Raw genomic sequence first — 14,739 nt, forward strand, 5'->3', positions numbered from 1 at the left:
TGAGTGTAAAATATAAAATAGGTATATATTGAGGGAGACTCAAGTCAACATATTTACTTTCATGCCAATCTTTTTGCTATATCAAATATTAAAATTAATTAACAGTTAAAAAATAATAAAAACTTGAATTAGTCTTACATTTATAGAAAAATTTGATAAGTTTTGTTTAATAGAAAATCACTGTTAGACTGTTTAAATTTTGTGTAGATAGTTTTTTTTTTTAGATGGTTAAGTGTGTTTGACTGTTTAGTTCATTTGTACTTATTATACTATTTAGTTCATTGACAAAATGTTTATATAGTCTTTTTCTATATCAAATCGCTTAGTCTTAACATTTGACTGTCTAATCTGTATGTTTAACACTAGATTGCCTAGTATGTGTGTTTAACATTAGACTACCCAGTTTGTGTGTTTAACACTAGGTCACAACTTTTATAATAGGAATGCTCAAAATCACAATGTTGTTCAAGATGGTACTTCTTAAAACAAGGAACGAGACAATGAAGACAATTGAGCATAACCACACAACAATATCAAACTCTCATGGTCCTTCTTCAATAGGTCAATAACATCAAAAGTGTGAACCAACCTCAAGTCAATTAAATTGGGTATGTACATTCTATCCAACAAAGCAATATCACAAATAATATTAATTTTAAATCTTACAAAACCACTTAAATAATTAATTATAGCACTACCGATTTTGTTTTGCTTTTTCAACCAACTTTATTTCTTTTCGTTTGATTGCTTTTATTCTTGTTAAGCTTCCCACAAGACAATTGTCTTAGCCACACACTCTATAACAATGAAATTCAAAGACCATTTTTACCTTAATAATGTTCTATATATCTCATATTTTTTCTTTTAATATCTTCTCCATATCAAAGTTAACTTCTCTAAATTGTGAGTCAGTTTTTCTAATTATTGTTGTATTAAATAGGACATGCAAACCAAAAATAGGATTAATACAATTTATATTATTGATGCTCTTTACACCTTTATTGAACATGCTTCCAAAATACCTTTTACTCATTTTGTTGTCATTGAACCTATTTGTAACACTAAACACATTGATTTGTGGCACTTTCGTATGGGCATTCTTCTAACTAAAGATTGCACTCTACGCAAACATATTATTCACGAGTTATCGATAAATAATTTATTTTTCATACTTATTATCAAGATAAAAAGACTATCATTTCCTCTTAGTACTTCTCAAACCTCAAGTCCTTTTGATTTACTCCATATAGATATTTAGGGTATTTGCTTTGTTACACCCATTCATCGTCATAGATTTTTTCTAACTATCGTTGGTGATCACACATGATACACATGGGTTTTCCTAATGAACAACATCATACCATTATCATTGATTTTATTACCAAAATTGAAAATCGATTTCAACATAATGTTAAGGTTATACACAGTCACAATGGTAATAAATTTCTCATTAAACATTTCTTTCCTTCTAAAAAAATAATACACCAAACTACTTGTATTGAAACCCGTGAACAAAACAAAATTGTTGAAAGATAACATAAACATCTTCTTAATGTCACTCGATCTTTGTTGTTCCAATCACACTTGCCTATAAATTTATGAGCATGAGGGAGGGTTGATAAACTTTGTTTTGCATGCTTTGTATAGACGGTTCTTTGTTAGATCGTTTATACCTTGTGTAGACGGTCTTCTACTAGACCGTTTAATTTGCTTGATCGTTTAGTTTGTTGACAAACTAAATAATCTTGTTTTATACCAGAGATCGTTTAATCAATGAATTTAACATTAGTCTGTCTAGTATGTTAATAAGACGTTTATATATTTTCATTTGTTTTGATTTCTTTTCCCTTTTTGTTTGTTTTTCCTTTCATGTTTGTTTCGTTTTTTATTGTATAAATATACCCTTGTTGTCGTCTATTAACACACTAATGAAATCAATGCTATGTTTTTTTTTCGTTTATGATTATTCTTTTTTCTTTCTCTTTTCACTTTATTGTGACTTGTTATCGTCGAAATTCCATAAATCTTTGTTTCTAAAGGTATGTCATTCACCATGTTAATAAAATTAATTAAAAAAATAAATCAATGTTGAAAGATTAAAGTTATCTTGAAAGCCCAATAAGATAAGTTAAAAGTGTTTATAAACTTAATATAAAATTTTAAAATGATAAATAAGAAAGTAATTGATGACTGAATGAAATATTAATTTTATGTAATTTATTATTTTTTTTATAATCTAACTTGTTTATATAAATTAAATTTAAGTAATATTTGAGTAAAAATTTAAGATTTAGGATTTAGATTTTACTTTTTATTATAATTTAAAATATTTATTATTTCTCAATAAAAATAAACATTTCATTAAAATAAATAATTTAATAACTACAACAACAATAGTCCAGTATAAAAGTAAATTAATAATTCAATAAATTGTAGTAATAGATAATAATTGAAAAAACATAATTATAAATTAAATTTGGACATTAGAAATAATATAAGTTTTTTGTAGGTAAATTATTTTGAGACGATAATATGCTAATATTAACAATTTATTGAAATAAATTAAAATTTATTTAAATGCTAATATGAATAATTTATTGAAATAAATTAAATTTTATTTAAATAGGGAAGTGATCATCTTACTAACCAAGCTCCTTAATTATTAACCAAAGAGAAAAGAGAAAAGAAATCCATCTGGCGAAAGATTGTTTGATGCTCAAATTAATAATATGCCCAGAAATATTAGTATATAAATAAGTATATAAGATTCAAGAATATTTACTAAAAAATATTTTGTATTTATAAACATACCGTTGATAAGATAATAAAGTAGTTATTATTAACATTATATATCCGTTGGTGATATTAAGATCATTTACTGCTCAGTGTATTCGATTTGAATGTATTGTGCTGATTTGAATGTATTATAAACATTTCGTCTTGGAGATTAGATGTTTTACCAAAAACACATCATATTAAAATAAACTAAAATGCAAATTATATTGTATTGAAAAGATTGAATATTCTTTGCAATTACAATGAGACAAATGAGGCCAGGAATTTAAGTAACCTAAAGTTATATTTATATATAAATTTCACGAAGCTGAATCTGAAGTACAGTTCCACTGAGTTGGTGTTCTACCGTCTTCTCAAATCTTAATGTCTCTGAAGTAAACATGTATAATAATGAAGTATAGATTAAGATAATTTGATAGGTAAAACACATGTATAGCTATATAAACAAAACTAATGTCTATATCTATATCACTTTCTCTTCTAGTTTTAGAATCTACAGATATCTTCTCAAACAATCAAAGCACGAGTTCAATCATGATAGGGTGCTGAATACAATTATGTACTCTCAAATTAAAATAACTCTAGCACTAAAAAGGAACCAAACACATCTATCTTACATCAGGAAAAAAAATTCTATTAAAATCTAAAACAAAAGAAAACTTGATTTTGTAGTTTTTTTTAATAAACTAGATTAAAAAATCACAAGTTAACGTGTGTTTGAGTTCAGTTTCATTTAGTGTATCCCATTAAAATTAGATTAGATAAGAGTTTTGAGTTTCAGACAGATGAATCTAAGTGTTAAGGTTGGAAGCAACCCACTTCCACCCCGGAACATGAAGCAAAATATCGTAACAATAACCAACTCAGAAAGGCAACTCATGGCTGCAAATATATTGATGAAAAAATATTTCAATTTGGGAAAAATGGAACCTAAATTTACAAAAGTAAAATGTTTTGGCACTACAATTAATGTTTAGAACAACAGAAACAAGCCCTTTTCAAGAGGACATGGTTTTTAATTGATAAATCCCAATGGAAGACCAGTAGTGCCGCCATCAAATCGAAGAAAGGGCGAAGCCTGCATCATAACTTGCAGCAGCTAACTTCAAATTTGAAGTTAAATTACCTGTAAAAACTTGAATTATTTTCTTACTCTTGGTTTGTTGAACTTTGTTCTTTTTCCTTTGCTCTTTTACAATAAATGACTGGTATGTTTTCCTTTGTTGAATTTTTGGAAGACCTGAAAAGAAGAGAGAACCTGCAAGGTCTTATGACATATTTCTAGTCAACGTAGAATCAGAAAGTACTTGAAGAGAAGTGAATGGAAGAAGATCAATCTCCTTTCATTCCGTGTTCTTCACATACTTCCTACGAAAATGGACTGATTAAAGCATTAAAAGAAAAAACAGTAACCATAAGCAGCTTGCAGTAAGTTCACTGCCTCCTTTGGGGATAAGGCTTTAGATCACCCTGTGTGTCTTTACAGGTTTGTCTCCTCTCACGTTGATTACAATGTCCCTGAAGAATGACAGCACGAAAAATATAAAAACTCTTAGGACTGAAAAATTATATGTATTTGAAGAAGACCATATCGACAAAATGTGAATATTATCACCATGACCATAAATAGAGAACACTTCTTTAAACTGATTGGCTTATTAGTAACATGGCTCAGCATAATAATAATAATATATGTGTGTGTATATACATTTATCCGCATATAAACTATATGGACCGATAGAACAACGAGGACAAACACAAGTGCTTTTTACCAGCTTTACTAATGTAGAAAAAAATAATAATACTAAGGACAAACTTGTACTAATTCTATGATGTCTATCATCAAGCTAGTTCTCAAACAAAACAAAGCTCATAGCAGCAGCTGTTGACAGAAAACTGCCTCGCTTATAATTTGCTAGAACAAGACAACATAGATGTATCTAGGGAAATTTTCTCAAAAAGCTTATGGGAAACTTAAAGGGAAGTGTAGAACAGTAACAGTAATACAACAAAACCAATTGACCACCAAAAACAGAATTTAGAAAAACTAATCATTGAAGGGCATGCAGACTGAAGTACAGCAAATTATTTATTGAAACATGTGGATTCATGCTGAATTGCATCGTCTGTGTTAAAACTTAAAAAATTCAAAGATAATACTATGATTGGAATTTAATACAATTAATTCTTTTTAATAACAAGGAACAGGATAAAATATATACATGATGATTAATTGTCTTAAAATGGTTGGGTTGTGAATAACTTAAGCTGCTTAAGGACTAGTTAATTATATTGACTCATAGGAAAATAGTAAGACGCATTTGCTGAGTGCTGTTACTCTAAAAATAATTATGAACAGCTTAAAATAAAAGTAAAATAGAAAACTGAGTATTTTATTAGAGGGCTTTATCCTTTATCTTCAAATCTTCAAAACAGTGAGAGACGTGTACATAACAGAGTCTCCTACCAGTAAAGTTGATCACCAAGGATGTTATCCTTCCGTTTCCTTCTGGATGTTAGGTGCTGTTGTCAACCAATTACAGTATTATATGTAGTTGAAGAAATCCTCATCATACTTTTTATATTTGAGAGAGGAGACAGTACAAGTGGTACTAACAGATCTACACGCCCATCTCAATAAAAATAATTATGAGGGCATAAGCACTACATTAGTTTCCAGCATTGTAATACCACGATTTACCCGCTTACAGTTAGATATATTTTCTTGCTCCACTAATTAAGCAGCAGGGAGATTTGCAAATATGAAATGCTGAAAAGGTTTGTCTAAAATAAGTACTCTGACCCAATAGGTAATAAACCTTTTATTCAATACACTGAAACCTCTTAAAACATAAACCATCATGTTTATGAGCACCCAATTAAGTATAATTTTTACCAAAGAAAACATAATTTAGCCACGTCAGCACCACAATCATCTAAACATTCAATAACTAAACAATACTAAAGTTACACTTGAACACACAAGCACTCTTAATGAAAGATTATACAATGCATATAAAAAATGGGGAAGGAATAAGATAAGAATCTGTAGACTGTAATGAAAAAAGTGTTATCATTCTTTATCGGTTCTTAATTAAATAACACCAACATTTCTATCATACATACATGCATAAACACACGTATATACACAGTAGTGTGAGCATTTTCAAGGGTTTATCCTACAGAAAGCAAACCTTATCATCAAGTTTAAGAGCATAAGTCAGAACAGGAAATCTAATGATTAAAGGAGCCAAAAATAGAAGTAGTACAAAACCTCCAGCAGAAAGTGATAAGAAATATTGAGATAGATCCCATGCAATCATAAAAATCATAAAAAACAGGAAGTGAACTAAACACTTTTTTAAATTGCACTAGAAGTTACAATTTTATTCTTCATCAAATCGCTGTCAAATCTAAGCAAAACCTTCCGTACGTACAGTTAAAAGAACACTGCCATTACCACTCCAAACTTCCACCAACACAAATCTTGAACAGGATATAGATCAATCTGCCGAAACCAACATAAAATATAAAGGCACCATCATTTTCCAAGCATGCGATAACGATGCAAACAACACAGCACATCCAATAACAGCGACAAGGAATAGAGGAATACAAAAAACAAAGCAAGTGGCAAACTCCTCGTATGTTATAAAGAGTAACACAGTTCAAAAATTAAACACAAGCCTCAGCTAAGGCACAAGGTATGAGAACTTCAATTTCAAAGTTCAAACCTGAGCAAAAGCATTCGAATGGTTGAAGATATATATTCAGAAACAAAAGCTACGTACGCTCTTACTTGGAGTTGTCAATTGCATTGACATCAACGTCGCGAGGCGCGAGAATGGAGTTACTCTTCCTCTTAGCAAGAAACTTGTTCTTAGGTTTCCTCTCTCTGACTTTCCAAACGTTGTTCTTCCTGAACACGAACTTGTCCACCTTCCACCCGGGGCAACTCGTGTCGATCACGGTCACCTCGCTCTTTGTGAAACCCTTCAACTCGTTACCCTCCGCCTCCTCCCCGCGATCCGCGGTGGCCTCCTCTTCCACTTCCGGCACCACCGTGTCGACTCTGGGAGCTGCGGCCGCGGCGACGACGGCGGTATTGGCGGCGGCGGAGGCGAGGAAGATTTTAGGGTTGGTCTGTTTCCTGGGGCATTTTTTGTTGGTTTTAGTGAGGGTGGCGCCCATGCAGAAGAGCTCAGCGAGAAGGGCAGTCATGGGCTTGGGCTCGTCCCGGGTTGCGGAGGGAGGTTTCCGGGGCGGGTCATTGGGGCGGGCCTGGGGGGACTGGGGATGGGCCGTGAGGAGGAAGGAATCGAGGTCGGGTTCGTCGCCGGTGGGGATACCCTTGCTGGACCGGAGACGGTCGAGCCAATTCAGACCGGATTTTCCGGTCTGGGCCGAGCAGAGCATGGTCGTTGAAGAGAGAAATTAAGTGAATGTGGACGACAGTGGTGGGAGTGATAAACGAAACGAAACGAAACAAAAAAAAAAAAGGAAAGGGGAAAGAGGAAGAGGGAGTGCGCAATGCGCGTCGTGAGTCGTCGGTGACTGCCACGTGGACGACAAAGTGATATACTGCGTTTTAAAATTGGAGAAAAAAAAACCCATTTATTATTTATTATCTGTTCTCCTCAATTTGCATTTAGCATTTTATCCTATTTATTACTAATAAATACTTATATTTTAATGAATATAATGTATTAAAGTAGAATTCTGAACATATTTAAAAAATAACAGCTAGAATATTATCTATAAAATAAAAAGCAAAGAAGAAACAGTTACCCACGTGAGTAGGCAGTGTTCCTATGTATGAATGTATTTGGGAAGTGGCGAGAGTAAAAACAACGTGGATGTCTTGTGAACCACGCCCCCCCCCCAAAAACCGCTGATGATAGATCATTACTTTAACTTTTTTTCCACTTCTTCAGAACAAAGCATCGTAAATAAATAAACAAATACAAGTGTTAGGTTACTGTGAGTAACGTAAGGTATTTATTGCAAGTCTTCTAATATGTTGGTTTATTCATAAATTATCCTAAACTTCTACTTTAAATTATGGAAGAATTGTGTTGCCAACTCTTTCTAATGAAAATATTTACTATATTTTATTTCTTAGAGGTATTTTAAAACGTTCTTCAAATATTATTCCAAATTACTTGTACTCAACGTGCATACATAATTAACATATTAATACTTCCTCCACTTCAAACTATACTCTTTTAAAACTCCACACACACATAAAAAATATTCAACTAATGTATATTTAGTAAGAAATATACTTCATTTTTAAATATTATTTTCAGTGTAAGGAATTGTTCATTAACCATTCCTAATTATATGTAGGGATACTATTAATTTTGTAAAAAAATACTACTATTTTTAAATAGATATTATTTTATAATATTTTTTAGCTAATTCTTTATACTAAAAAAAATTATTAAATAGAAACCAATTTCAAAGAAAAAAATAATTAGTTGTTATATTGACTAAATTAGAGACTAAAAAAATTGATTTCTAAATTAGTTTCTATTATTGATAAATAATTTTTAAATTGGTATCTAATTAGCTACCAATGTTTTTACTACCAAATTTATAATCTAAATAATTGGTAGTTTAAACCTTGATAGCTAGTTAGATACTAATTTAAAAATTATTTATCAATAATAGAAATTAATTTAGTAATCAATAATTTTTTTAGTTTTCAAAATGGTCTCTAATTTAGTCAATAACTAATTATTTTTTGTTTAATACTTTTCTTGTAGTGTTAGCTAGGTCTCTATAACAATAATTTTAAAAAGGAGATGACTATTGAATTGGTGGACACATTTATTTAATATCTGATTAACAATTTAAATATTCAACTTGATCTTAATCATTTCAAAAAAATAACTTTCAAATAATACATAAAATCTAAAAAATACTATATTAATAATTTGGCCTAAATTTCAACATTATGTAGTAATATCAATTAGTAATACTCCATTAACAATAGCAAGCTTGTTTATATTTAGTAAAGATGATATACAAAATTCAAAATTATATTTAATATATATAAGGATTTTATTTATTCATTTTTATTTACAAAATTTAAATTTCTTTTCTTCAAAAAAAATTACTTTGTATGTGATATTTTAAAATTATTTATCTTTTTTTTCCTTAATCAGATGTTAGAGTTTAGAAAATAGCAAACTTTTCAAATTATATGTATATGTATGATGATCTATACTGAAATGAGAATTACAGCTTAGATGAAGATATAATGATATTTTAGGTTATTGAAGTGAATTGTATCTTTTGAATTATGATAGTTAATGTTAATTGTATTTAGATTGATATAATGATATTTTAGGTTGTTCAACTCAATTGAATTTTTTGTTTTAATTGTTGTGATAATAAATATGTTATTGAATTATGATAGTTAATGTTAATTATATTTAGATTGATATAATGATATTTTAAGTTGTTCAACTGAATTGAATTTTTTGTTTTAATTGTTGTGATAATAAATATGTCATTGAATTATGATAGTTAATGTTAAGTGTATTTTGATTGATATATGATATCTTAGATTGTTGAATTGAATTGTATTTTTTTTTTAATTATTGTGATAATAAATATGTTATTAAATTATGATACTTGATGTTATATAGTTTAATAAAATTAGGTAATATATTCATGTATTATCCGAACGACATATTCATTTCTTTTAAGATTTGAAGCAATGATTATTAAGATTTGAAGCAATGATTATTAGAGGAGTCAATTGCTCAAACAACTAATTGATTGTTAAGTATCAGTGTACAATACTCAAACGCTTAAATGGTAGTTTGATTAAGAGAGAAACAATAACCATTATTTATGCTTTGGGAGTTTGGTCACTCAACGTCAATTTAACACATTTGAAAGATGGTGATTCACTATTAATAATCTCTCCATTTGACCCAAATGTCGCTCAAGCATTATATAAATGTTTCACTAACATGTTTTGTTATTAAAACGATAAATTTGACATTTGAGTGAGGGATGCGCTTAATCAATATTTTCTCACCATAAGGTTACTAGTCAAGCAATATTTTCATGTGGTTCATTTCATATTTTAAAGTGTTTTAACTCATCTCTTCTTACTAGATTGATATGATTTTGTAGGTAGATGTTAGTGTAACTAGATTTTTATGTAATAAATTATTATCGGCTTCAATAATATTATCAATGAGAATGATGATTACCTAGGTTATAATTTACCTATTTGACGTGATTGAGTAGTAAAATCACTAATTACATCAAAATATAAAAAGATGAGAATATTCAATGAATATTGTTACATTGATTGATGTTTGTTGATATAATAAACATTAAAAATTGTCCTTATTTTTGTGAATTAATTAATAAATAGATATATTCTAATTTTGAGTTAAGTGATAGTCTTAAATAAAAGTGTTTAATATTTGTTTTTATAAAATTTTCGAATCATTTACTTTTAAAAAGTTGTCAAATAGTAAGTCGCTTTAATTTCTATCAATTCATATAGATATTATGTGAAGTTGAGAATGTGAAAAATAAGAAACTAATTTATTAATACGTGTTTGTGTTATTAACAATTTAAGATTTATAAAATAAAATATATTATTTAATTTTATTAATATTAAAGATCTTTCTAGTTTATATTTAAGTTATATTAGTTTACTTATATATATATATATATATGTTAAATAGATAGAGTATATTATATGTATTTTGGATGTCATATACACCAAAATTTGTGTGTTTTACCGTAAGAGATAACTTCCCTTTACTTTGAAACAAAGATGTTCCTCAACTAAAGGCAAATGCATTTTCAAAAAAGATTATTTTAGATAGAATTCCATCTAAGGCTGCCAATCGAAATAAGAAGAATCGTGCAAGCAACTAATTATTTATTTTCTAATCTTTATCATGAAAAAATTATTTTTATTACTTTTTAAATTCAAAACATACTATAAATGCATGATGGGACGCGCATTAATTACATCGAAGAAATATACATTCTTATGCAACAAACAATTTTTTGTATACTGTCTTTAATGTAATTGTTTTACAACATGAATTTCAAATAAAAAATCAAGTATACGCACTAAAAACAGAAGTGTTTGGATTCAACGATAAGATTGAAACGGGAGTAGGTTTTGGAGGGCAGAAACAAACACACAAGAAGATATGGTTTCACTTGATGCCTTAACGTTAGTTTCCACGATCTCATTATTAGACATTTAGACTAACACAATTATATGTTTTATATGCTAAGTTTGGTTATGGTCTTGTTACGTTAGTGGATACTTCTTTTTACTCTAAAAAAATTTAATTATAGTGACATGTTATCATATATGAAACTGGAGTATAGGCCTACATGTTTTATATCAGTATAAAAACAAAATTTTATGATAATTTATTATAAAATTTGTAATTATTTCGTTATATTAGATGATACCATCATTATAATTAGTGTGATTTTTTTTTATTCTTTCACTAATTAGGAAGCAAAATGCAGAAATGAGAACGTGTTGTTGTGATGCAACACAGTGGAGCAAAAGATGTTGTTGTTGTGATTTTTTTTTTCTTGTGCAGGTAGTTTATTTATTTTTATTTATTTATTGTCTTTGTAATTTAAAAAGATAGAAAAACAAAAAGTCAAAGCATTTTGAAAGTAAACAAGAGATTATAACCTTTTAAAACAATGGATCACAAACGAAATGTTGTACATGTGTTTGTTTATGGGATAATTAATGGGGAAGGGAGGATGTAGTGTTAGAAGTGTAATTCTCATGGAACAAAATCTTAAAAAGAGATTAAATGTTAAGTTTGTAACATACAATAATAATATTATTTGAATTTAATATAAATAGTAGTTTTAAAAAAAAATCTTAAATATAAACACACTTAATACTTATAAGATTCAATTCCTCATATAACACTATTTATACTTTTATTTTCCCATCTAGCATCATTTTGTTTTTATTTCCCTATCTACCACTCTTTTGTTTTTATTTCCCTATCTAACACCCTTTTGTTTTTATTTTCCTATCTATCACCATTTCAAAAGTAAAAATTTAAAAAATTGATAATTTTAATTTTGAATACATTAAAAAAATAAATATTTTCAATGTTTAAAATAGTTAAGAATATAATTAATGAATAAAGAAATATTTTTTACAAAATAAAAAAATTTAAAAATGTTTAGTTTAAATTTTATTTAAGAATGAAGAAAATAAAAAATTAAACCTTACAACAACATAAGTTGAATATATAAACAAAAATTAGTATTTATTTATTATTATTTATGATATAATCATGTTAATTTCAAGTAAAAAATACATGACATAATTATAAAAAAAAACAAAGTTAATTAGTATTAATTAGTAGTGGACACACATATAATATTGAAGTGTCTACCCTAAATGCAAAATCCTAAAAAAGAAACTAATGCAAATGTTATACTTAATGCTTAAAAATGAATAGACATTGTGTCTACTACTAATTAATACTAATTAACTTTGATTTTTTTATAATTATGTCATATATTTTTTACTTGAAATTAACATAATTACATCAATAATAATATAAATAAATACTAATTTATGTTTATAGATTTAACTTTGATGTTGTTGTAGGATTTATTTTTTTATTTTTTTCATTTTAAAAAAAAATAAACTAAACACTTTTAATTTTTTATTTTTTATTTTGTAAAAACTTATTTCTTTATTCATTAATAACTATTTTAAACATTAAAGTATTTATTTTTTTAATACATTCAAAATTAAAATTATTAATTTTTTTACTTTTAAAATGGTGTTTGAAATGGTGTTAAATAGAAATATAAAAATAAAAGGGTGTTAAATAAGAAAAAAGAATATAGATAAAAAATAAAAATGTAAATAATATTATATAAAAAACTGAGTATAGTTATAATAGAGTCGGAACTCGTTAATTCATTGTTATACACATCACACATTATACATTATGGACGGAAACCGACCACTCCTCAATATTTTATTGTGTATTTTTTTTTTCTTTCTCCAATAAAAGTAACACGCTAGAAACCAATTGTAAAAAAAAATAGAAAAGTAAATTTAGGAATAATAAGAGAGGATATTAGTTTTTTTAGAGTGCAGGAGAGAAATTTTTGTGATCCAGATTCATTTTTATATTGAAGTTGTGTAGATGAGAAAAAAACAGAATACATAATTGCAATCCAAGACATGACAATTAACTTCTTACACCGAACTAGTATAGTACCTATCACATTTCTGAACTAAAAAATGTATTCAAAAATTACTTTTCTCCTATTCCTTCTAAACAGATTGCAAACGATGCATCAAGCATAGGATAGTACATTTTTTGTCTGATTCCTACATGCAGTGTGAATAATTATCAACTATTAACATCAGTCACTAATATAACTGGCTAAGTTATTGGATTCATATAGGTTGGATTTTAAATTATTTGAATTGTATAAGATTAATTATGTAATGTTGAATAGTGTTGGTCTGATAGCCCATTTGACAAACTGGTAGACAGGCGTTCTATTAAAAATTATTGTCAGATCTTTATGTTTAAGGATTGGATCACCTTTAAAGTGGTTCTTATTTATTTATTTATTTTATTGTTTATAAAAAAAACTAATATAACTCGTTAATAACAATATATGAGTTATTGTTATGATTAACAATATATCGTCAAAATGTGTGCATTTTGGTCTGTACAAGTCCTTCTTTTCATGTGGCTACAATTGAATTGTACTTTTTTTTTTCTGTGCAAGAGAGAAGTGTGTAGAAAGTGCAAGGCCACCTTCTGTGTTCTGTCCTTGTCAATTTGGCACACCATTTTGTTTCTATCCCTGCTATGGTGGAGACTGTTTTCGTCGTTTGCTACTTCTTCTTTTTAAATTTGCAAAATGTTTCTTAATATCTTGTGTTTGGCAAAGACAATTGCACTGTTCTAAACCTTGTCTATCTAATAGTGTTAGCATTCGAATTAATCTATGAATGTCATTAGTTGCCCCCACAAATAGTTAACTCACATAAAGACAGTGGAAAGAATCATTCATGACTTCACAACAAAAGTTACACTCAGAATTTTTGTTTTCACTAAATCAAAAATACTTTTTGCATATTGAACCACAACCTACTAGGTTTTTTCATCTAAATGGTTTTATTAGTATAAATGATAAAATAATATTTAATTATGAGATTGTGTAAGTTTTGTAAAAAAAATAACTTTAAATAAAAAAGTCATTGAGTATAAAAGTGACTTTAGGGTTTTGGTATAAATTGGATGAACATCAAAATCGTGTCACATATGCACAATTTTGATTGAAAATAATAAAAATAGAACATGACGACTTTGTTTAAAGTTGTGGAGTAATCACACAACTTTAGAGTTGGTTACCAAAACACATGGTGGATGTTGTTACCTTTTATGTTTTGTTTGGATTGGGGAGTGAGGACTATGGTAGGTTAAAGTGGAGGTATGAGAAAATTTTATTGAGATACGTGAGTGATGTGATGATGATAAAAGTATTTTAAATTGTTTTTAATGGTGTAAATTGTAAGATTACAAATTTACCCTTGTATATAAAAAAATAGGAAAATAAAATATTAATTAATTTAAAATACATTTTAGTTAATTAAAATAATTTGTATTATATTATTTAATTTGTATTATATTATGTTAAATTTTAAACATATGAAAAACAATTCTTACCCAAATTTTAAATACTTATTTACTTTTTTAAATATATTAACTTTTTCATAATAATAATAATCATAAAAATTATCATTAATATTAATATTCTTGTATGAATAAAATTAATATTCTTGTATGCATAATATCATTATATAATTTTATTCATACAAGAATATTAATATTAATATTAATGATGATTTTCATAATTATTATTATTAT

The 14,739-nt window shown here is 27.6% G+C and overlaps 1 protein-coding gene across 2 annotated transcripts; it reads right to left on the reverse strand.

The window, feature by feature from the left end:
• Positions 1-3,659: 3,659 nt before the first annotated feature.
• LOC137821427 (uncharacterized) lies at positions 3,660-7,425 on the reverse strand. Of its 2 annotated transcripts, none has more exons than XM_068626017.1 (3): positions 6,596-7,425; positions 4,210-4,314; positions 3,660-4,036 (listed from the first exon to the last, which is right to left on the reverse strand). In XM_068626017.1, the coding sequence occupies exons 1-2, from the start codon at positions 7,210-7,212 to the stop codon at positions 4,257-4,259; spliced, it is 675 nt and encodes a 224-aa protein (XP_068482118.1). In that variant the 5' UTR covers positions 7,213-7,425; the 3' UTR covers positions 3,660-4,036; positions 4,210-4,256. The 2 variants fall into 2 exon arrangements, with proteins under 2 accessions (XP_068482118.1, XP_068482119.1); XM_068626018.1 differs by having other exon boundaries at positions 3,660-4,054; positions 6,596-7,332.
• Between the last annotated feature and the right edge of the window lie 7,314 nt (positions 7,426-14,739).

Source organism: Phaseolus vulgaris, chromosome 9, assembly GCF_000499845.2.
Source record: "Phaseolus vulgaris cultivar G19833 chromosome 9, P. vulgaris v2.0, whole genome shotgun sequence".
Classification (NCBI taxonomy): Eukaryota; Viridiplantae; Streptophyta; class Magnoliopsida; order Fabales; family Fabaceae; genus Phaseolus; species Phaseolus vulgaris.